This window comes from Dama dama, chromosome 5 (genome assembly GCF_033118175.1).
Source record: "Dama dama isolate Ldn47 chromosome 5, ASM3311817v1, whole genome shotgun sequence".
Taxonomy (NCBI): Eukaryota; Metazoa; Chordata; class Mammalia; order Artiodactyla; family Cervidae; genus Dama; species Dama dama.
Genome location: NC_083685.1, coordinates 119561334 through 119585668, shown reverse-complemented (window position 1 = coordinate 119585668; position 24335 = coordinate 119561334). Strand labels below are relative to the sequence as shown.

Here is a 24335-nt window from a genome sequence, read left to right as displayed (position 1 = left end):
CATATGGTAAAAAATCCACCCTCAATGCAGGAGAATCGGGTTCGATCCCTGGGTTGGGAATTTCCCCTGGAAATTGGAAAAGGGAATGGATACCCTCTCCAGTATTCTTGCCTGGAGAATTCCATGGACAGAAGAACCTGGCAGGTTACAGTCCATAGGGTCGCAAAGAGTCGGACATGACTGAGCACACACACACCTTTGCTTCCATCTTTCCCACACAGGGTCACCCTCAGGTTTCCTAACCATCACTAATCTAGAAGCTATAGATTCTTAGCCATCCTGTACAACTGTGACTCTTGAAGTAGGGGCTGTTAGGATTGATTTGTCCCTGAGAGGGAGAGGACAAAGAGAACCAACAAAGATTTTCTGGGGAAGAGCTCTGAACAACAGTTCGTTGCAATCTCTATGACTTTATTTAGTTTTAAAATGACACACAAAGAGACAGAAACTAAATAGCCAAGCCACATAAAATAGCCAATCTTTGAAACAAGGTCTCTCACACTGCCGAGTCCTCAGTGCTGATAACCGGGTCCTGTGGAGCCCAGAGCCCACTGACTAAAGACAAGCACATATCCCTGTGGTCCCGAATCCACCACCATGTTCCCGGGAGTGAGTTACACTTCAGACATCCCTCCCCAGGGAAGGGCTGTTACCCAGATCAATTCCCTATTCCCTTCTTCACATATCGCACAGCATCCATTCACCCACAACATCCTGAATAGCTCAGATTCCTAACTCCATGACATCTGACAGAGAACTTCCCTCCCAGTTACAGGTATTTGTGTCCCTTTCCCCTGATGCTGCGGTGGGCCCCCATTTCTCAATCTCTGGGCCACTCACCATTCTTCCTCTCCAGGCCCAAGTCCTCATTCATTGTTAATGGCTACAGGGGCTGTTATGAAGAGGTCAGTCCTCCCCAGCCTCTGGTGTTGTAGGGAGGCCAGGACAATGGTGACCACGTGGGCCTCAGTCCGTCAGTTCTGGGACCCCTGGTTGAGGGGCTGGAAACGTGGCAGCTCTCCCAGGGCCGAGGCTCCCACAGCATCCAGGTTCTCCCCAGGCGTTCTGGGCCCACTGGTGCCGGCATCCCATTCTTGGGTGGAGGACTGTGGCCTAGAGGCTGAGTCCCCCTCCTCTGCCTCCCTCTTGGCCCAGGGTGAAAAAGAGAGGATGGTGAGTCCCCTCTTAAGCAGGACTGAGTCCACAGGCACCAGATCTACATTCTGCTCCAGAGAAGAGGATTCCAGAATGCTTAGTTTCCAGTGGTGCAGGTCTTGCATCTGGGGTACATCTTGGAGTCTTACCACCCACCACTCATCAGGCTCCAGCAGTAGTTTCCAACACTGGCCTGGGGTCCTCCAGGCCTTTCTTGGCTTCATCTTCTGGAGGTAGATGACATCACAGCAGCCCACCAGGGAGAGAACCTGCAGGTCCAGTAACCAGGTCTTAGTCTCAGCAGGGTCCACGTTCCGGGTGGTGCCCAGCTCCAGTACCATGGGTTCCCCCAGGGGCAGGTCCACTTTGAAAAACCCCCGCCATGGAGGAAGGGGGCTTGGCCAGTGGGAGCAGATAGGGAGCCCCTCAAGTCTCCAGGGAAGGCCCTGGGTCCAGTCAGCATCTTCAGCACCCAGGTCCAGGGGTACGGCATCCTGAGGCTGCAGTTCGGTGGGCACAATGTGATTGTGCAAGCCCACATCTTCTGACTCCACAAGGCCTGATGCCAGGGTGCCTGACCCCCAGCCCACAGCCCCACCCTGTGCAGGCTGCCCTTGGCCCTGCCCCCAGCTTGGCCCCATCCCTGGGGATGACCCCTGCTCAGACCACGCCTCGGAATCGTCCATCAGCTCAGAGTCCCAATCTCCATCTTCCCAATCTTCTGACTCCAGCATCCGTTTAAAGTCCAGAAAGGCAACCTTGAAGCAAGCGAAGCAGAGCCTTAGCTGGCTGCCGTGTTGAAGCTGATACATCCAGGACATGTAGAGGTAGGACAGGCCCTCTGCCACATACCGCTTGCTGACTGGAGGGCACATGGCCAAGCTGCCTGCCTCCTGAGAGAGAGACGGCAGGAGCAGGATTGCCTGGATCTTAGGGGGTCTGGCCCACAGGTGGGGGCACAGTAAGGTGCAAGGGTCAGGGAAGAGGGGCAAGAGAACAGAGGAGAAAGATGAGGATCACCAGGAGAAGAATTTGGGGTGGGGGTGGATGAACTGGGTCAAAATAGAGGTTGGGAGGGAAGAAACTCTGGAATTAACTTCAGCTGATGCAAGTGTTCTGTCCTCTGGGAGCTGCAAAGAAAAGCAGTGAGGTTAGGCCCCCCCCAGCAGCAAGGTGGGTGCAGGTGCCCTGCAGGGAGGAGCAGGGCACAGGGGGGCCTTGGGCTCACACCTGGCCCTTTTACTCTGTCTCTGCTCAGTTTAGCTGACCTAGGGCCTGTGGACCACACAGCCTCCTCTCACCCCTCCAACTCCCCACCCCACCCCCATCTCAGGGATCCTGACACCCTGTCAGCCTCACCTGGGGGAAACTAAGGGAACCTGACAGAATCTGACTTACCCTGAGAGAATCTGTCAGAAACTGAGGGAACTTATCAGAATCTTACCAAACGGTTAACCTGACTTAACCAGATGGAGCATAACAGAACCACCAGCACCTGAGCTGGCCCGTCTGGCCTGAGGCCACAGAGAAACCTCGGGCTTTTCAGCCTCCAAGCCCCACACTCTGCCAGCCTGTAGGCCCCAGACACACTTCTTACTCAGAAGGGCTCTCACCCTCCCTGGTGCCTCCCTCCTGTGGGTAACCCTGAGGGGAAAGGAGGGATCAGAGCCAGCCTGGGCATTTAAAGGGCCATTCCCCATGGTGCTCTGGGCTCATTTGCCTATTTCCCATGAGCCTCAGCCCACCAGGAAATGAAACTGCTGAGTCATCCTCCCTCCCCACCCCCATCCCAGAAGAGTCTGTCCTGCCCCCAGGGAGGGCAGTCTTATTCCCCTAACCCTGTCCCCAAGGTGATTGTGTCTGTGATATTCTCTCCTTGAGGGGTGAGAAGACTATCCACATCACTCTTTCTATCCACAGGTTTCTGAAATTGTGCGGGTGAGCGTCTCCCTTATGGTCATTGTGCCGTCCCGGGTCCTGGGTGACCTGCTTGGTCAAGCAAGGGCCCTGTCCTTCAGTGGTTGAAATGGATTCCTCCTTTGTATCTCTTGGTTAAATTTTTTTCTTTTTAATGAATATCAGAAACGGATTGCCAGTTATTTACGTTTTAAGCACTGAGAAATGGAATATTTTCTGGGATATCAATAAACAAGGATGTCACTGTCATCAGTGGATTGCAGCCCTCCAATATGAGCCAGTGAACCCTGAGGGAACTCAGGAAGGAGAAGAATACCTGCCATCTGGATTGTAGCCAACTCCCTACCAGTGAGTCCTGAGGAAAGAAAGTGCAGGGTATTAAAATAAAGGAAACTGGCCCCACAGAGTTGAGGTGCATATCAAAGGAATGATTTCCGGGAGTCCAGGAGGTTACATCTTCCCATATACAGAAACAGGCTAAATTCCTTAACTTGGGTTATCTAGTTTTCTTTAATTTACAAAAAAACTTTTGACATCCAGGCTACCTATACTTTGTTGCAAAAGTTCTACATAACCTGCTCCCCCACCTCTGCCTCCTTGGAACAAACAGTTTTCTCATGCTTGTTTCAGATGCTATCTCCTGGGCTTAAGGCCTAAAAATTTCTGCTGAATAAAACATAACTTTCAACCTTTAGGTTGCGTGTATTTATTCAATTGACAGCATATTTCTGTCTCTTTAGCTCTTCTCAGAGCTAAACACTTTTAAAATAAAGTGTTCTTTAAATAAACACTTCTTTTGAAAATACATTTTAACCACATTTTACACTTTTGTGGTTCACTGTTTCATTTTGTTCAAAGTCTTTAGTTATGGTGAAATGTGTCCATCTGTTTTCAAGAAAATATTTTCTTGGTCTTTGTAAAGAACATCTTCAGTTCCCCAAGAACAAAATGTTGGTTTCTTGTAGCTTCATATTAATGCTTTCACATTTTTTATTTCCTTTGCTTCTTAATTTTTAACTTAATTTAAATGTAAGTAAGTTGCTTTTGTAAAAAAAGAAAATTATAATACAAGAGAATACATACAGGTATAGAATCCCATGGATGGAGGAGCCTGGTAGGCTACAGTCCACGGGGTCGCAAAGAGTCGGACACGACTGAGCGACTTCCCTTTCTATCCCCCGCTTTGCAAAAGTTCTCTTGATGCCACTTCTTTTTTATGAAAAGTGAAAGTGAAAATCGCTCAGTTGTGTTCGACTCTTTGCAACCCCATGGACTATACAGTCCATTAAATTCTCCAGGCTAGAATATTGGAGTGGGTAGCCTTTCCCTTCTCCAGGGGATCTTCCCAACCCAAGGATTTAACCCAGGTCTCCCACATTGCAGCCAGATTCTTTACCAGTTGAGCCACAAAGTCCTACGTTAATATTCATTTCTGAAATCCCAGGCTGTTTCAGCTTATGAAAGGTTTCATAGGTAGTCTTTGCTTGAATAATGAAGGAAACCTGAGAATGGCTTTTAAAATAATTTGCTAAATTAATCACGTCATCTAGCCCTTCCTTCCAAACTTCCGACCAGTACATCCAGCTGCATCTGCATCATCTCCCCAAGGATATCTGACGAGTGTCCGCAAGTGAACGAGTTTTCATCTAGGCTCCTGGTCAAAACACATGGGTCTGCCAGAAGACCCACCCACCTTTGGAATTAGATGACAATAAAATTCCTTGGATCAGTTGTTTCCCAATTTTGCTGCATGTTAAAATTGTCTTGGGACCTTGAGAAATCCCACATCATAGCATGTGGCAGACACCCTGAGGTGACCCCCTAGGCAGTCAAGACCTCCTTCTGATTGGAGGGGAAAATGTGAGTTGCTTCTAACCAAGGAAGTGGCAAGGTAATGGATGTCATCCCCTTGATTACATTATTTTATAAATACATACATACTGCATATATTGTATATGACACATTATTTTCTATACATACGTATACTATCAGATATTTATACCTTTATGCATATACACATCACCTACATGTACACATACACATGTGTACATGTGCAGACTCTCGCTTTGTCTCCCATGTACTTAAGGAAGGAAAGCTCCATTCTGTGAACTGTGGCTGGAAGCTGGAGGTCTGGGGCCCCTGATTCTCATCTGCTGGGCAGGGACCGCAAGGGATAGGTGGCTGCTTCAGGTGGTTTGGAAGAGCTGCGGACTTGGAGGCTAGGAACATTGTGTGACCTATAGCGACACCCCCTCTAAGCCTGGGACACTAATGAATAGCAACGGCCCTCGGGGTGAGTTTTCACTTGTTGAGCCCAGTGAGCCATCACCTCCCCAGCACTAGTCTGTCTTCTCTACACATCTTTATCTTATCCTCCTTGTCAGCCACCCAGTGGAGAAGGCAATGGCAACCTACTCCAGTGTTTTTGCCTGGAGAATCCCAGGGACAGGGGAGCCTGGTAGGCTGCCGTCTATGGGGTCGCACAGAGTCGGACACGACTGAAGCGACTTAGCAGCAGCAGCAGCAGCAGCCACCCAGAGTAGATGACTTGCTTTGACTCAGGTCTCTAACATAGAGAAGAAACTCAGAACACAAAACTCAATCATTGGGGGAATCATTCTCCCATCCCTTTCTCAATGCCCATGGTTGTCAGGCTTCAACTCCACCTGGGACATCTTTATGGCAGAGTCTGTGCCCCCAGCCACTTACCTGACCCCAGCTGCCCTTTCCAGCAGATGAACAGTGCTGAAGCCTGGGGGGCGATGCCCCCACAGCAAGGAGGCCAAGCGCGGGCATCTGAACCCTGGCCTGTTGGAACTTCCTCTCAAGCGCCCAGGCCCCTTCTGCCATCTGATGCTGGGGCTCACAATGGAGGGGTCTACCCTCAACCATGATTTCTCATGGACTCCAGCATTCAAGGTGACAGCCTTGGCTCCTGGACCCTGGGTCTGAGTAGGGATGGCCACCTACCTGGCTTCCTGGCTGTGTGTGTGTGTTGCATAGGGGAGAGCAAAGGCACTTAGACTCCCAGTGAGGGCAGCCCCCCCCCCCCCATCTTCCCATTCCCCTTCCCCTCCTGGCAACTCTAGATCAGAATAGAGGATTAGAGGACCGTCGCCTCTCTTCCTGTGAATCTGGTCATTGGTGTTTCATTGATCTATTTACATATCTGTTCAACAGGCACCAACAACCCCTGACCCAGGCTGAGCGCTCACCCCTGCAGGATGCCCAATTATCAGAAGAGGGGCCGGAACAAAGGGTCAGCACGGTGCCAGGACAACAGAAACAAGGATCTGCAGCAGCTTCACACACTGGGGGCTGGCACGGCTTCTGGAGCAGTTCCCAAGCTGGGAGGGATGGCAACTCAGTGTCATGGAGTCCTGGGCACAGGCTTCCCAACATCCACGCACCCTTCATAATGCTCAAGAGAGTCCATGGGAGGAATGATATAGAATTTAGGACACCCTGGGGAGCCTCAAACCCATGGATTCTCCTCTCAGGTCTCTTCAGAAACCAAAGGCAGTGGCTGAGGGTGAAGACAGTTATGAACACGAGAGAGACAGAAGGAAATGATCCTGCACTACAGAAAGACTACAACTCATTTCCACAAGATGTCAGCAAAGACACTGATGTTTACAGGAATAAGTTTAAAACTGCAAAACTGGACATCCATTTTGTAACGATGTGAGGAGTGGAAATCGGGAAACAAGACCAGTGTCCACCGGTAGGAATGCTTGTGATACAGCCACACCACGGAACATATACAGCTACAGACAACAAGCTTCAAGGAAGATACACTGTGAAGTGATCAGCATCTGTTCAGTGAAAAGAAAAGATCAGGTTGTAAGTTATGTACATAGTATTGCTTTGATTTTTTAAAAGAAAAAAATCTGTGGCCACCTGTGCAAGTGTCAGATGTGATGTGTGCAAGTGGATTCTTGTCTATCTGCACATGTAAGTGTCACAGGTCTGAGAGACTCTGTGCCGTGTACACACATGTTGGGTATCACATGTCTTTGAGGATGTACAGTTCAGTTCAGTCACTCAGTCATGTCTGACTCTATGTGACCCCATGGACTGCAGCACGCCAGGCCTCCCAGTCCATCACCAACTCCTGGAGTTTACTCAAACTCATGTCCGTTGAGTCAGTGATGCCATCCAACCATCTCATCCTCTGTCGTACGCTTTTCCTGCCTTCAATCTTTCCCAGCATCAGGGTCTTTTCAAATGAGTCAGCTCTGTGCATCAGGTGGCCAAAGTATTGGAGTTCAGCTTCAGCATCAGTCCTTCCAATGAATATTCAGAACTGATTTCCTTTAGGATGGACTGGTTGGATCTCCTTGCAGTCCAAGGGACTCTCAAGAGTCTTCTCCAACACCACAGTTCAAAAGCATCAATTCTTCAGCACTCAGCTTTCTTTCTAGTCCAACTCTCACATCGATACATGACTATTGGAAAAACCATAGCTTTGACTAGATAAAGTAATGCCTCTGCTTTTTAATATGCTGTCTAGGTTGGTCATAGCTTTTCTTCCAAGGAGCAAGCATCTTTTAATTTCATGGCTGCAGTCACCATCTGCAGTGATTTTGGAGCCCCCAAAAATAAAGTCTCTCACTGTTGCCACTGTTTCCCCATCTATTTGCCATGAAGTGCTTGGACCAGATCTCATGATCTTAGCTTTCTGAATGTTGAGCTTTAAGCCAACTTTTTCACTCTCCTCTTTCACTTTCATCAAGAGGCTCTTTAGTTCTTCTTCCCTTTCTGCCATAAGGGTGGTGTCATCTGCATATCTGAGGTTACTGATATTTCTCCTGGGAATCTTGATTCCAGCTTGTGCTTCATCCTGCCCAGTATTTCTCATGATGTACTCTGCATATAAGTTAAATAAGCAGGGTGACAATATACTGCCTTGACATACTCCTTTCCCAATTTGGAACCAGTCTGCTGTTCCATGTCCAGTTCTAACTGTTGCTTCCTGATTTGCATACAGATTTCTCAAGAGGCAGGTCAGGTAGTCTGGTATTCCCATCTCTTTCAGAATTTTCCACAGCTTATTGTGGTCCACAAAGTCAAAGGATTTGGCATAGTCAATAAAGCAGAAGTAGATGTTTTCCTGGAATTCTCTTGCTTTTTCGATGATCCAACAGATGTTGGCAATTTGATCTCTGGCTCCTCTGCCTTTTCTAAGTTCAGCTTGAACATCTGGAAGTTCACAGTTTATGTTCTGTTGAAGGCTGGCTTGGAGAATCTTGAGCATTACTTTACTAGCATGTGAGATGAGTGCAATTGTGCAGTAGTTTGAGCATTCTTTGGCATTGCCTTTCTTTGGGATTGGAATGAAAACTGACCTTTTCCAGTCCTGTGGCCACTGCTGAATTTTCCAAATTTGCTGGCATATTGAGTGCAGCACTTTCACAGGATCATCTTTCAGGATTTGAAATAGCTCAACTGGAATTCCATCACCTCCACTAGCTTTGTTTGTAGTGATACTTTCTAAGGCCCACCTGACTTCACATTCCAGGATGTCTGGCTCTAGGTGAGTGATCACACCATCGTGATTATCTGGGTCGTGAAGATATACCCATTCAAATGGGTATATCCTTTTCTCCTTTGCCTTTCAGTTCTCTTCTATTCACAGCTATTTGTAAGGCCTCCTCAGACAACCATTTTGCCTTTTTGCAATTCTTTTCCCTGGGAGTGGTCTTGATCCCTGCCTCCTGTACAATGTCACAGACCTCTGTCCATAGTTCTTCAGGCATCTGCCTATCAGATTTAATCCCTTGAGCATGTAAAGAATGGAAACACCAATTATCAGCGTGATTACCTCTGAGTGTGGTATTGTTAGGGGAAGCACACTGAATGAAACTGCCCACCCTGGTCAGGCCCTTTAGTAACCATTCACATGAGTTGTTTTATGACAGGAGATCCTGGTAAGGACTACAGAACTAATAAGCCACCACCAACCAGAAGAATTCGGGAAAGGTCAAAAGGAGACACCACGTGTCTGTCCACTTCCCAGAATCCCTCGCGCTAGCATCCATCTTGGCTGAGCGATGCCTGCGCCACCAGGAAAGACTCTGAATTAGAATGATTGGCCAAAGACCACCCGGAAACTAATCCCATCACCATAAAACCTGAGACTGCCAGCCACGTGGCAGAGCAGTTCTCCTGGGTTCCCTCACCCTCCTGCTCTCCACCGGGTGCCCTTCCCAATAAAATCTCTTGCTTTGTCAGCACATGCATCTCCTTGGACAATTCATTTCCAAGTGTTAGACAAGAGCCCAGTTTTGGGCCCTGGAAGGGGTCCCCCTTCCTGCAACAGTATTGTGAGTTACTTAATTTTCTTCATTGATTCCATATTTGCCTACTTTTCTAGAATAAGTATGTGCTATGATTGCACCTCTGGCAGCCACTGAAAGCCCTTGAAAGTGCTTCAAGGGCAGTGGTGAGTTCTACACCAGCCCCTTCTGGTTGGCGTCCTGAGCACAGCTCTTTCCACTGCCTGCCTCCCCCAGGCACCCTCCAGTGCCTGCCTGTCAGGCTGTCATGGACTGTGAACCCTCACACTCCCAAACTCCACTGAGGGACTGGCACTCAGTGGATGGACAAGACAGTAGGGTGAGCACTGTCTCCAAAGGGCCATGACAGGGCTGGGATCTCCAACCCAGGGGCCTTCCAGTGCCCAGAGCCCTTGGAGAGATGACTCTAGAGCCTCTGGAACCATCCTTAGGTTCTTTCATGTCAACCCTTGTGTCTGAAGTTCCACAGCAGCCATAGCCACCACATCCATTCAGACTCTGTGCGGCTGTGCACACATCCATCAGCTAGGCCGTTGACATGGTTACCTCTAGGCATTGGAGGTTCCAACAGTTGTGGTCACCATAAGAAGAGCTAGATTCAGGGTGAACATCCCCCCAACAAGTGATCATCACGTCCTCCCCATGTTCCCACAAGCAGTGATCATCAGCCCAACCCAGCCCTGTTCATGCACTGCTGGGAGGCACGTATCCCCTTGACACTGTCTTTTCTCTACTTCAGGGAGAGATTTGAAAATGGGGCATCTTGATGTCCCCTATGTCAGAGGCCCTCAGAACCATCCAGGGAGAAACACGTTCATCCTGTGAGTTTGCAGTGGCTACCAAATCATCACCACTCAGCAGCTTGAAGCCACATAATTTCTTCTCTTGAGTCTGTAGGTCTGGCATCTGCAGTGGGCCCAGGGCTGGCTCTTTCTGGAGGCTCCCAGGGAGAACCCCTTCCTCCCTGTTCCAGCTTCCAGAGGAGCCACATCCCTTGGCTTGCAGCCCCTTCCTCTCTCTCCGGGTTAGCAATATAACATCATCTCCTGTGATCTCTGCTTCTGTCCTCACACCTTCTCTCTCTGACTCTGCCCTCTGTCCCCACTCTTGTAAGGATGGTGATGATGTCATTGGTTCCAGGCTATCCACCCACACCATGACAAGGTTCCTAACTTAATCATACCTGCAAAGCCTCCACTGTGTGTAGTGACATAGTCATAGGTCCTGGGATTAGTGGATATCTTCGGGGACATTGTCCAGCCGTCTGCTGACCCATCCTATGCTCTCACTGATTCCTGTCCAGTTCTGAAATTCTGGAAAGATCTTATCTCTCAGGACTCATGGGAAGTGCCCTGACTTTCAGGAGCTGACTTCTTCCACAGGACCAAATTGGACACTCACATGTGTCAGAAGTGGGGGCTCAAGGCCACCCTCTGCTCCAAGTTCTGGGACAACTTGTTGTAAGCATCTTCCCAAGGGGCTGAGAAAAGCTAGAATCTCGGAGCACATACCTCCTTTCCCTTTTGCTTTGGCCCTTCTAATGCCCCATACCCAACAGAACAATCTTGTTGTTCAGTCACTAAGTCATGTCTGACTCTTTGATACCCCATGGACTGACTGCATCATGCCAGGCTTCCCTGTCTCTCACTATCTCTCGGAGTTTGCCCGTAAGATAGAAAAATCTGAAACGATGATAAAAATCTCCCTTCAGTGTCAGATATGAAGAGGGTTCTACTGCCCAGAAGTTCCCAAAATGACATCTCTGCACAAACCATCCATGTTTCTAAATGGCATCCGGACAACCCTTGAGAAGAGAAGGAATTCATCCAATTATAGTCAGTTGGGCCCACAAGACCCAAAAGGCGCATTTGCTGTGAGAAGCAGTAGTAGAAAAGAAAATGAAGAATTAAATGGATTCCCTGCCTCTGCCCAGCCAGAGGTTCAAGTTGAGTCTCAAGTCTCCAACGCTTATTCCCCTCCTGCACACATCCTCTTCCTAGTTGGGATCCTGGGATCGTAACGTCAACTCCCGTGGTGGCCCCACAGTGTCTGAGGTGCCCCTTTCGTAGAAACTTTGCAGCCCAAGTTCCTGTTATAAGACATGGCCTATTAGCATCATACAACAAAATCATTTACCTCATTCTGGTAAACTCTGGTGGCTCAGATGGTAAAGAATCTCCCTGAAGTGCAGGAGACTCAGGTTCGATTCTTGGGTGGGGAAGATACCCTGGAGAAGGTGAACAGCTACCCACTCCAGAATTCTTGCCTGGAAAATTTCATGGACAGAACCTGGTGGGCTACAGTCCATGGGATCACAAAGAGTTGGACATGACTAAAGGACCAACACTTGCACTTTTTTTCAGCCCCATATCTGAGTCTGGCAGGTTTGTATGGAAGGCTGGGCATGTCTCGCCGCACATGAAGGTCCAGCTGCAGTAACATAGTGCGACTGAATTCTAGAGCCCATTGGGACCCCTCCCATTGGGACTGACAGCCCACCTGCCCACCTGTGGGACAGTTCATGCTGAGGGCCTGTCCTGGGTGGGGGAACTCAAGGGTTAAAAGAAAAGGACAGGTCATATGGATAGTTCCATGTTTAGTTTTTAAAGGAAACTCCATAAGATTCTCCATAGTGACTTATCAGTTTACATTTCCACCAACAGTGCAAGAGGGTTCCCTTTTCTCTGCACCCTCTCCAGCATTTATTATTTGTAGATGTTTTGATGGTGGCCATTCTGACCAGTGTAAGGCGATACCTCACTGCAATTTTGATTTGCTTCTGATGAACCCATTTCCAAGGCAGGAATAGAGAGAGACACATTGAGAGTGGACCTGTGGACACAGGGAGGGGAGGGAAGGATGGGACGAACTGGGGGATTAGGGTTGACATATGCCCACTACCATGTATGAAATAGACAGCTAGGGGAACCTGCTATAAAGCACAGAGGCTCAGCTCAGTGCTCTGTGATGACCTAGAGGGGAGGGATGGGGAGAGGGGGAGGGGAGTCCAGAAGGGAGGGGAAGTACGTATGCATATAACTGATTCACTTCATCGTATAGCAGAAACTAACACAACATTATAAAGTTACTATATTCCAATTAAAAAAAATTTTTTTAACGAAAACAAACAAAAGGGCTATTTCTTGCTCTGCAGGTTCCATTTTAATGAGGTATGTGTGTATGCTAAGTTTCTTCATTCATGTCCAACTCTTTGTGACCCCATAGACTGCAGCCCTCCAGGCTTCTCTGTCCGTGGGATTCTCCAGGCAAGAATACTGGAGTGAGTTGCCATTTCCTCCTCCAGGGTATCTTGCCAACCGAGGGATTGAACCTATATCTCTTATATCCCTGCATTGGCAGGTGTGCTCTTTACCACCAGCGCCACCTGTGAAGCCCTTTAGTGAGGGGGGTCTAACAATCATCTCCTCAGCAGAGAAACACCTTAATTTCAGATGGTAAAAGTCCAGGTTGATGTTAAGGAGAGTGTGACCATGCATGGGGCATGTCCCTGCAGTGTGTAGCACGTGAAGAGGAATGCATAAGGAGGCACAATCTGCATTATATTATCCCCAGGAAGTCCCTGAAGCTTGTGCTGCCCAGAGACTGGAAAGGCACAAGGCCTGCTTGAGGGGAAGGTGTCCTTTGAGGTCAGACCTCTAATTGGAAGCAGCTAGAAGCAGAAAGGATGATGGGGCCATGCCTGGATGTGAAACTGGCCAACAAAGACCAGTCAGGGCAGAAGGGGAACAGACGCAGCTGAACTCTTTAATTGCATTAACTTCTAATGGTAAGAGGGAAACAAGTAAAAATGACTTATGCCTAGGTGCATACAATATGAAAATGAAAATCCAAGACTCTTGATATTTCTTCAGATTTATCACAGCATTCAAAATTTAATGTCCCTATAGAAGCATGTGCCTCTAAGGGAAATTGGAGCATGATGCTGGAGGCCCCCACTAGTGTGTGACCCCCATTTTACCCCCAAGGGATGCAGAGACAGAAACCAGTGGCTCTGTGCATTATTTTTCAGTAAGCTCATGAGCCTTATTCATTTTTATGGCTGACTTTGAGTCCTACTGGCATAAGTCGGTCAGAGAATTCTTATGTGTCCTTATCTTTATGGCTTCCTATTCCTTTTAGAAATACAACTCTAATTTTATCAGTAAAATCAGTTTAAAAAGAAAGAAAGAAAGTCAACTGTCAGGCAAACTTTGCGGAGCACATATATTCTCCACAGCAATGATGGTGTCTCACATCCTCTGGGCCTCGCTGCGTCCCATCCTTCCCTCCCCTCCCTGTGTCCACAGGTCCACTCTCAATGTGTGTCTCTCTATTCCTGCCTTGGAAATGGGTTCATCAGAAGCAAATCAAAATTGCAATGAGGTATCGCCTTAGGAAGGAAAAGCAGAGATTTTCCTTTTCATCAACAGGCAGTATCCCTCTGAAGAGCTCTCTGTAGTGAACTCATGCAAGAAAGTATTAAACCGTTCATCTTCTTTATTGCCTGAGAGGAGGAATGAGAGGGGAAAGCCAATAAAAATCTAGTGAAATGCTTGGGGCAAATGACCCCTGGTTGGGCTTCCCTGGTGGCTCAGATGGCAAAGAATCTACAATTGTAAAGTAATTAGCCTCCAACTAATAAAAATAACAGAAAAAAAAAAAAGAATCTGCCTGCAATGCAGGAGGCCAAGTTTCCATCCCTGGGTCAGGAAGATTCCCTAGAGAAGCAAATGGCAACCCACTCCAGTATTCTTGCCTGGAGAATTCCATGGGCAGAGGAGTCTGACAGGCTACAGTTCATGGGGTCTCAAAGAGTCGGACACAACTGAGTGACTAACACTTGCTGTAAATATGGAGACCGGAGGTGAGGGCTGGACTCTGCTTTATAATACAAGAGCAACGATGTAAATGTTTAAGATTCAAGTACTTGGACTTCACTGGAATAGGCAGTGATCCCTTCCTCAGTTTGATTATTACAATACTTTTCAAGAAGGTTCTATTTGGTGAGTCATTTGATTGTCTAAACACACTTTTCTTTCTTGTCAGGGCTTGACTCCAGCTGGGTCACTTGCCCACAGATCCAAGCCCACAGGAGTTTGACGGCTTCGTGGGTTGGGTGGTTTCTCTGGGCATGACTGGCCGTCTTGAGATCAGATTCCCGGACACACTGGCAGAGGCTATGTCTGGGAAAGGCACTGGCCCACACTGGCTCTGAACCAGTCTGGGGAGACAGGGGCCATGCCCGGGAATACAGCGGGTCAGGAACAGTGTGACAACTGGCTATCCTGAGGATGGGGGTCACCAAGCCAGAGAAGGAGCAGGAATGTGTCCACCCCACAAACATCTCTGGAATGTTCTGAGCCTCAGGAACTGTGGACGGCTGAATGGGTGAAACCAGTAACTTCTGCTGCAGCACAAAGGTGCGGGTGATCTGGCAACACATGGTGGGGCTTCGGTCTTCTTCCTTCGGAGAGTCTTAGCCAGTGTTTGCGCTCAGCTCCCCCTGCCATGGGGCCCTGAGCTGGACCAGGGCAGTCATCCTGGTGCCTTTCTGGCCTGTCAGCCCTGCTGACCATCATCTTCTCTCTCACCCTTCTCCATTATGAAAACTCCTGTGTCCGGGGTTCATGGGGCTGGTCTTTGAGTCATGGGCAGGGTCTAGGTGTCCTGCAGGTTCTGGGCCCTGCTGGCTTCTGGACCATGACTCTGGCTGCATGAAGCCCACGTGAGTCAGGAACTCAAGAGAGGTCCAATTATTCAGTTTGTGGCAGGTCACAGTGGGTTATCTGAGTCACGAGGGGCCCATTGGTCATTGATGGGCCATGGCTACTGAGGGTCCTGTGGAGACTGACTTGGGTATCGATTGAACTCAGACCAGGTTTACTAGCAAGAGAGGAGGGATCAAAGGACCCAATATATGGGAAAAGTTCTAACATCACCCAGTGGTCTAGGTACTGGTTCTTTAACTGGACAGCACTTTGGAAGCACCTGCAGAGATTGAAAAGACATCAATGCCTGTGTCTCATGTAAGAATTCTGATGTCACTGGTAAGGGGTGAGTGTAAATTATCTTTTGCTTTGTAGCAAATTACCAAATTTAGTGGTTTACCAAATAGCACACATTTCTTTTTTAAGTTTCCATGGGTTAGGAGTTGGGACATGCTCTGGCTGGCCCCCTGCTCAAAGTCTCAACCAAGGTGTTGGCCGTGCTGTGTTCTCTGCTGGCAGAATTCACTTCCTTGTGGTTTTAGGGCCGATGGCTTCGGCTTTCCTGGCTGTCAGCTGGTCCCAGAGGCACCCCACAGTTCACAGACAGCACGGCTCTTCTCCCTCTTCAAGGCCTCCAGGAGAGAGCAAGAGCTGGGTAAGAGTCTTACTTAATCTTAGAGTAATATCATTGTAGAAGGGACACTTTGTCCCATAATATAACCTCCTCATTGCAGGAGGGACATTTTTCCACATAATGTAACCTCATCAAGGCAGAGACACCCACCACCTTTACCACTGCTCTTGGTTGGAAGCAAGTCACAAGCTCCACCACTAATCACAGTGAGGGTGTAACTGACTGTAACTGAGGGTGTAACACACCTCAGGTGTGTCTGCCGCATGCTATGATGTGGCCATTGGGACTCTTCAAAGCTCCCAAGAAAATTTTAACCTGGAGCAAAATCTGGGAACCACCGGGAGTTGAAGAACCTTTAAGTTGCCTGATTCTAGAGGTGGTCTTTTCTCCTTCCTGCAGGCACTGCCTAATCCAGGCCCAGAGGCCGACTACAGATTCCTTCATCCTGGGATGTGCCACAAACATCTCGGGGGAGACACTGCTGGTGTGCTTGAATATATCTGTTGAAGTTTGGAAAGGATTGATTTACACAATTAAATTGGCAAATCGTTGTAAAAGCTGTCTATCTACATTCTTAACACTGTTAACAAAAGCAACTCCCATTTAAATTGCATTTTGTATACAAATGAAAGAGAAGTACTGTAGACTAAATAGGTCCCTCCAAAATTCATATGTTGAAGCCCTAATCCTCACTAGAACTACATTTGGAATAAGATCTTTAACAGATAATTGGTGGTAGTGGTTCAGTCGCGAAATCGTGTCTGACTATTTGCAACCCCATGGACTGTAGCCCGCCAGGCTCCTCTGTCCATGGGATTTTCCAGGTAAGAACACTGGAGTGGGTTGTCATTTCCTTTTCCAGGGCATCTTCCTGACCCAGGGATCGATCCCGGGTCTCCTGCATTGGCAGGTGGATTCTTTACCACTAAGTCACCTTGGGAAGCAGAAGATAATTAGGGTTAAATAAAGTCATAAGAGTGGGGCCCTAATCAGATAGGATTGTGGCCTTATAAGGAAAGAGAGCTAGATCTCCCTGTCTCTATTATGTGATGACACAGCAAGAAGGTAGCGATCTGGATAGTCAGGAAGAGGGTTCTCACCAGAACCCAACCATCCTGCACCCTGATCTAGGATTTACAGACTCCAGAACTGTGAGAAAAGTTTTTGCTGTTTAAGCTCCTTAGTCTGGTATTTTCTTATGGCAGCTCTAGCTGATTAATACAAGAAGCAAACTAACAAAAGTATTCCAGAATAAGAATTAGATGAAGGAAAGTAACATCATGGCCTTGGAATTGTGGGATATACTTAAAAGCCAAAAAGTTTCAAAAGAAACGTTTAACATTTGATTATCAAACTCTAAACAAGTCTTTGTTTTAAAGTGTCTGTTACCTATATAAATATAGTCCACTGATCTTTGACAAAGAGGCAAAGGCAATACAGTAGAGAAAAGATAGTCTATTTAAAAAATGGTGCTGGAAATAGTGGACATCCACATACAAGAATATGAATCTATTCACAGATCTTGAACAAAAAGCTAACACAAATTAGGTCATAGATCTAAATATAATGTGCAAACTGTGAAACTCCTAGTAGATAATAGGATAAAATCTAAATGACTTTGAGTATGGCAATGACTTTTTAGATGTAGCATCGAAGAGATAGAATCAGCTGGATTTAACTAAAAATAAAAACTTCTGCTCTGCAAAAGACACTCATGAGAATGAGAAGACAAACCACAGACTAGGAAAAAATATTTGCAAAAGACATGCATGCATGCCAAACCGTGCGTGTCGTGGCCAACTCTTTGTGACCCTGGGGACTGTAGCCTGCCAGGCTCCTCTGTCCATGGGATTCTCCAGGAAAGAATAATGGAGTGGGTTTCCATGCCCTCCTCCAGGGGATCTTCCCCACCCAAGGATCGAACCCACATCTCTTACCTCTCCTGCATTGGCAGGCGGGTTCTTTACGATCGTGCCACATGGGAAGCCCTTGCAAAACACACATCTGATAAAGAACTGTTGTCCAAAATATACAAAGAACTCTTAAAACTTACCAATAAGAAAATAAACAATCTGATTTAAAACTAAGCAAACAACCTAAACAGAAACCTACCGAAGAAAGTATACAGATGGCAGATAGCACATGAAAAGATGCTCCACATTATATGTCATTATGGAATTGCAAATTAGAACAATATAAGATACCATTACATACCTATCAGAATGGTCAAAATCCAGAATACAGACAACACCAAATGCTGGCCAGGATGTAGAGCAACAGGAACTCTCAATCACTGCTGGTGGGAATGCAAAATAGTGCAGCCACTTTGGAAGACTGGGGATTTCTTAAGAAACTAAACATACCCTTATCAAGTGATCCAGAAATCCCACTCCTTGGTATTTGCCTAATGAGTTCAAAACTTTTGTCACACAAAAACTTGCATGTAATTTTTTTTTTTTGCACATGATGTTTATAGCAGCTTCGTTAAAATTGCCAAAACTTGGAAGCAGGCAAGAAGTCCTTCAGTAAGTGAGTAGATAAATAAACAATGTCCATCCAATCAATGGAATATTCAGTGCTGAAAAAGAAGTGAGTTATCAAGCCATAAAAGACATGGAGGAAACTTAACTGCATATTACAAAGTGAAGGAAGTCAATCTGAAAAGGCTACCTATTGTATGATTCCAACTATCCGGCATTCAGGAAAAGGCAAAACTATGGAGACAAAAAAATATCAGTGGTTGCCAGGGGTGGGGATAGATAGAGTTAAATGGGGAGAACAGGGACAGTAAAACTACCACATATGTATGGTCATTAAATTTTTGTCTAAATCCATAGTTTGAACAGCACTGAAAGTAAACCCTAATGCAAACTGTTCACATTGAGTGATAATAGTGTATCGCTATAGGTTCGTTGATGGTTACAAATGTACCATGTGGTGTAGAGTTTGATAGTGAGGCTGTGTTGTGTGGGGCAGGGGTAGTTATAAGAATTCTCTCTAACTTCTCCTCAGTTTTGCCATGAAGACAAAACTGTTCTAAAAGCAGTGCTTAATTTTTTAAGTGTTCATTTAAAGAGTCTTTATTTTATTTTAAAATTTGATTGAAGTATTAGTTGATTTACAATGTTGTGTTAATCTCTGCTATACGGCAAAGTGATTCTGTGTTATATATATATATATATATATATATATATATATAGGCTTCCCTGGTGGCTCAGATGGTAAAGAATTTGCTCACAATATGGGAGACCTGGGTTCAATCCCTGGGTTGGAAGATCTCCTGGAGGAGGGCATGGCAACCCATGCCAGTATTTTTGCCTGGAGAAACCCCATGGACAGAGGGGACTGATGGGCTACAGTCCATGGGGGTCACAAAGAGTCAGACACAACTGAGTGACTAAGCACACACACACATATATATACACTCTTTTTCATATTCTTTTCCATTAAGGCTTATCACTGGATATTGAATATAGTTCTCTGTGCTATCCAGTGGGTTTCCTTGGTGGTTCAGATGGCAAAGAATCCGCCTGCAATGCAGGAGACCACTATTTGATCCTTGCATCAGGAAGATCCCCTGGAGAAGGAAATGGCAACCCACTCCAGTATTCTTGCCAGGGAAATCCCATGGACAGAAGAGCCTGGCAGACTACAGTCATGGGCTTGCACAGTCGTACATGACTAGGAGTCTTTCACTTTCACTGCTATACAGTATGACATTGTTTACCCATTCTCTATATAATAGTTTGCATCTGTTAATCCCGAACACCCAATCCTTCTCTCCTACATCCCCCATCTCTCTTGGCAACCACAAGTCTGTTTCCTATGTCTGTGAGAGTGTTTCTGTTTGTGTTGTATTTTACAGTCCACATATAATACCATATGGTATTTGTCTTTCTCTTTCTGACTTCCCTTAGTATGATAACCTTTAGGTCCATCTATGTTGCTGTCAATGGCAATGTTTCATTCTTTTTTTATGACCAAATAATAATCCATCGTGTATATATATATGCTAAGTTGCTTCAGTCATGTCTGACTCTTTGCAACCCCATGGACTGTAGCCTGCAAGGCTCATCCATCCACAGGATTCTCCAGGCAAAGATCCTGGAGTGGGTTGCCATTTTCTACTTCAGAGGATCTTCCCTACCCAGGGATTGAAACTCTGCCCCTTGTACCTCCTGCATTGGCAGGTGGATTCTTTACCACTAGGGCCACCTGGGATACATCTTCTTTATCCATTTGCCTGTCAATGGACATTTAGGTTGTTTCCATGCCTTAGCTATTGTGAATAGTGCTTCTATGAACATTGGGGTGCATGTTTCTTTTCAAATTACAGTCTTCTCTGGATACTTGTCCAGGAGTGGGATTACTGGATCATATGACAACTCTATTTTTAGTTTTTTGAGAAAACTTCATCCTGTTCTCCATACTTGCAGTACCAATTTACATTCCCACCAAAAATGTTTTCTTTTTCTCCACACCCTCTCCAGCAATTATTTATTATTTATAGGTAAAAGAGCCTTTATTTTAAAAGTGAAAAGTCAGAGGGACAGAAATATGCCTAAATTGTAAATAACTGGCAATTGATCAGTTTCTGGAATTCATAAAGAAACTTTCATCAAGAGATACAAGAAAGAATCCATTTTAACCACAGAAAGACAAGCTCTGTGATCAGGCAGTCACCCAAGGGACCCACAAAGCGACAATAACCATAAGACAGAGGATTACCCACACAATTTCAGAAACCTGCAGAATGAAAAGAACAATGGGAACAGTTTTCTCAGCCCTCAGAGGAGTAAATATCACAGGAACAATCACCCTGGTGACAGGGTTAGAGGAACAAGACTGCCCTCTCTGGGGGCTACACAGACTCTCCTGGGATGGAGAGAAGTGAGGATGACTCAGCAGTTTCATTTCCTGGTGGGCTGAGGCTCATGGGAAATATGGAGCCCAGAGCACCATGGGAAATGGCTCTTTATATGCTCAGTCAGGATCCCTTCCCTCCTTTCCCCACGTGTACCCACAGGAGGGTGGTACCAAGCTGGGTGAGAACCCCTTGAAGTAAAAGAGTGAGGCCTACAGACTAACAGTGTGAGGCTTGGAGCCTGCAGTGCCAATGTGGTCCAGCGTGGCCTCAGGCCAAACAGGCTAGCTCAGGTGGGGGTAGTTCAGTTAGACTCTTTCAGATTTTATAAGGTTCAGGTTCTGACAGATATCTCATGTTCTGTCAGTTTCCATCAGTTTCTGACACATTCTGTCAGGTTCCCTCAGGTTCTGACAGCTCTATCAGATTCGAAGAGGTTCTAACAAGTTCTGTCAGGTTCTGTTAGATTTGGTCAGGTTCTGACCAGCTCCCTTGGGTTCTGATATTCTCTCAGGTTCCAATAGGTCCCTTCAGGTTTTTTCAGGCTCTATCAGGTTCTGTTAGTTTTCCTCAGGTCTTCTCATTCTCTGGCAGGTTCTATTGGATTTGGTGAGATCTGACAGGACCCTCATGTTCTGACTGATTCTCTGGTTCTGTCAGGTTCTGACAGGTTCCATCAGGTTCTGTCAGATTTAGTCAGGTTCTGTCAGATTGGACAGATTTGCTCAGGTCTGACAGGATCCCTCAGGTTCTGACTGATTCTCTCAGATTCTGTCAGGTTCTGTCAGGTTTTGTCAGATTTGTTCAGGTTCTGACAGATTCCCTCAAGTTCTCACAGATTCTCACAGGTTCTAACAGGTATTATCAGATTTGGTCAGGTTCTGACCAGCTCCCTCAGGTTCTGACATTCTCTCAGGTTCCAACACTTTCTTTCAGGTTTTGTCAGTCTCTGGCAGGTTCTATCAGATTTGGTGAGATCTGACAGGACCCTCAGGTTCTGACTGATTCTCTTGTTCTGTCAGGTTCCATCAGGTTCTGTCAGATTTGTTCAGGTTCTGTCAGACTGGACAGATTTGGTCAGGTCTGACAGGATCCCTTAGGTTCTGACTAATTCTCTCAGATTCTGTCAGGTTCAGTCAGGTTTTGTCAGATTTGTTCAGGTTCTGACAGATTCCCTCAGGTTCTCACAGATTCTAACAGGTATTATCAGATTTGGTCAGGTTCTGACCAGCTCCCTCAGGTTCTGACATTCTCTCAGGTTCCAACACTTTCCTTCAGGTTTTGTTAGTCTCTGGCAGGTTCTATCAGATTTGGTAAGATCTGCCAGGACCCTCACATTCTGACCAATTCTCTGGTTCTGTCAGGTTCCCTCAGGTTCTGTCAGATTCAGTCAGATTTGGTCAGGTCTGACAGGATCCCTCAGGTTCGGACTGATTCTCTCTGTCGGGTTTTGACAGATTTCCTTAGGTTCTGATAGATTCCCTCAGGTTCTGACCAATTCTCTCAGATTCTGTCAGGTTCAGGCAGGTTTTGTCAGATTTGGTCAGGATCTGACAGGCTCCCTCAGGTTTTCACACATTCTCACAGGTTCCAATAGGTTTTGTCAGACTTGGTCAGGTTCTGTCACATTTGGTCAGATTTGTTCAGGTGCTCACAGTTTCCCTCAGTTTCTGACAGATTTTGACAGATTCTCTCAGGGTCTGATCAATTCTATTTGTCAGGTCCTGACAGGTTTCCTTTGATTCTGACAGATTCTCTGAGGTTCTGACATGTTCTCTCAGGTTTTATCAGATTTGGTGCAACTCTGACAGGACCGTAAGGTTTTGATTGATTGCCTCTGATTCTATTAGGTTCTGATAGGTTTCCTTAGGATCTAATAGACTCTCTCAGGTTCTGAAAGTTTCCCTCAGGTTTTGTCAGATTTGGTCAGATTTTGTCAGGTTCTGACGGATTCCTTTAGGTTCTGACCGATTCTCTCGGGTTCTGTCAGATTTGGTCAGATTCTGACAGGACCCTCAGATTCTAAGTGATTCTTTCTGGTTCTGTCAGGTCCTGAGAGGTTCCCTCAGGTTTTGTCAGATGTGGTCCGATTCTCCTCCCTGTGTGACTTGCTCCCTTCTGCCTGCTGGGGGCGCCCTAACCTCACTACTTTTCTTTTGCAGCTCCCAGAGGACCGAGCCCTGGCATCAGCAGAAGTTATTTCCCGAGTTTCTTCGCTCCCAACCTCTACAGGTCCCTGTTGGATTGGGACCCAGCTCATCCACCCCCACCCCAAATTCTTCTCCTGGTGATCTTAACTTTCTCTTCTCTGTTCTCTTGCCCCTCCTCTTTGACCCTTGCTCTTCTGTGCCCCCTTCTGTGGGCCAGACCATCTAAGATCACATCTAGTCCTGCTCCTGCTGTCTCTCTCTCAGGAGGCAGGCAGCTTGGCCATGTGCCCTCCAGTCAGCAAGCGGTATGGGGCAGAGGGCATGTCCTATCTCCATGCATCCTGGATGTATCAGCTTCAACATGGCAGCCAGCTAAGGATCTGCTTTGCTTGTTACAAGGCTGCCTTTCTGGACCTTAAGCAGCAGCTAGAGTCAGAAGACTGGGAAGATGGAGATTGGGACCCTGAACTTATGGATAACTCAGAGACAGAGTCTGAGCAAGGGTCATCCCCAGGGATGGGGCCAAACTGGGCGCAGGGCCTATGGCAGCCTGCACAGGGCGAGTCTGTGGGCTGGGGATTGGACACCCTGGCATCAGGCCCTGTGGAGTCAGAAGACATGGACCTAGATGATCACTTTGTGCCCACTGAGCTGCAGCCTCAGGATGCGGCACCCCTGGGCCTGGATGCTGAAGATGCTGACTGGACCCAGGGCCTTCCCTGGAGATTTGGGGGAATCCCTACCTGTTCCCACTGGCCAAGCCCCTCTGTTCCATGGGAGGGGTTTTTCAAAGTGGACTTGCCTCCAGGAGAGCCCATGGTTTTGGAGCTGGGCACCACCCAGGACATGGACCCTGTTGAGGCTGAAGCCTATTTACTGGACCTGCAGATCCTCTCCCTAGTGGGCTGCTATGATGCTGTCTACCTCCAGAAGATGAAGCCAAAAAGGGTCCGAATGACCCCAGGCCAGTGTTGGAAACTGCTGCTGGAGCCTGAGGAAGTGTGGGTGGTGAGACTCCAAGATGCACCCCAGAAGCAGGAACTGCACCACTGGAAGCTGAGCATTCTGGAATCCTCTCTTCCAGGGCAGACTGAAGAGCTGGTGCCTGCAGATTCAGCCCTGCTTAAGAGGGGATTCACCATCCTTTCTTATTCACCCTGGGCCAAGAGGAAGTCTGAGGAGGGGGACTCAGCCTCTAGGCCACAGTCCTCCTCCCAAGGAGCGGATGCCAGCACCAGTGGGCCCAGAGAGCCTGGGGAGAACCTGGCTGCTGTGGGAGCCTTGGCCCTGGGAGAGATGCCACGTTTCCAGCCCCTCAACCCAGGGTCCCAGAACTGACGGACTGAGGCCCACATGGTCACTATGTCCTGGCTTCCCCAGAACATCAGAGGCTAGAAGGACTGACCACTCCACAGCAGCCTGGGTAGCCATTAGCAATGGATGGGGACTTGGGCCTGGGGAGGAAGAATGGTCAGTGGCCAGAGGTTAAGAAATGGGACCTACCACAGCCTAACAAGGAAACAACACAAATATCAGTATTGAGGAGAGAAGCCACCTGTCATGGAGTTAGGAGCATGAAGCTGACAAGGATGTGCTGGTGTGAACAAC

The 24335-nt window shown here is 47.2% G+C and overlaps 2 protein-coding genes across 2 annotated transcripts; one reads left to right on the top strand and one right to left on the bottom strand.

The window, feature by feature from the left end:
• Positions 1-974: 974 nt before the first annotated feature.
• Positions 975-2030, bottom strand: LOC133055648 (testis-expressed protein 19.2-like). Its single transcript, XM_061140781.1, has one exon. It carries the CDS (start codon positions 2028-2030, stop codon positions 975-977), a length of 1056 nt encoding a protein of 351 aa, XP_060996764.1.
• Positions 2031-23009: 20979 nt separating this feature from the next.
• On the top strand, positions 23010-24065 carry LOC133055647 (testis-expressed protein 19.2-like). Its single transcript, XM_061140780.1, has one exon. The coding sequence runs from the start codon at positions 23010-23012 to the stop codon at positions 24063-24065; it is 1056 nt and encodes a 351-aa protein (XP_060996763.1).
• Positions 24066-24335: the final 270 nt, after the last annotated feature.

What these genes read in the sequence shown, in the direction of transcription:
- LOC133055647 (XM_061140780.1), top strand. Translation starts at nt 23,010, where the DNA reads ATGTGCCCTCCAGTCAGCAAGCGGTATGGGGCAGAGGGCATGTCCTAT.
- LOC133055648 (XM_061140781.1), bottom strand. Translation starts at nt 2,030, where the DNA reads ATGTGCCCTCCAGTCAGCAAGCGGTATGTGGCAGAGGGCCTGTCCTAC.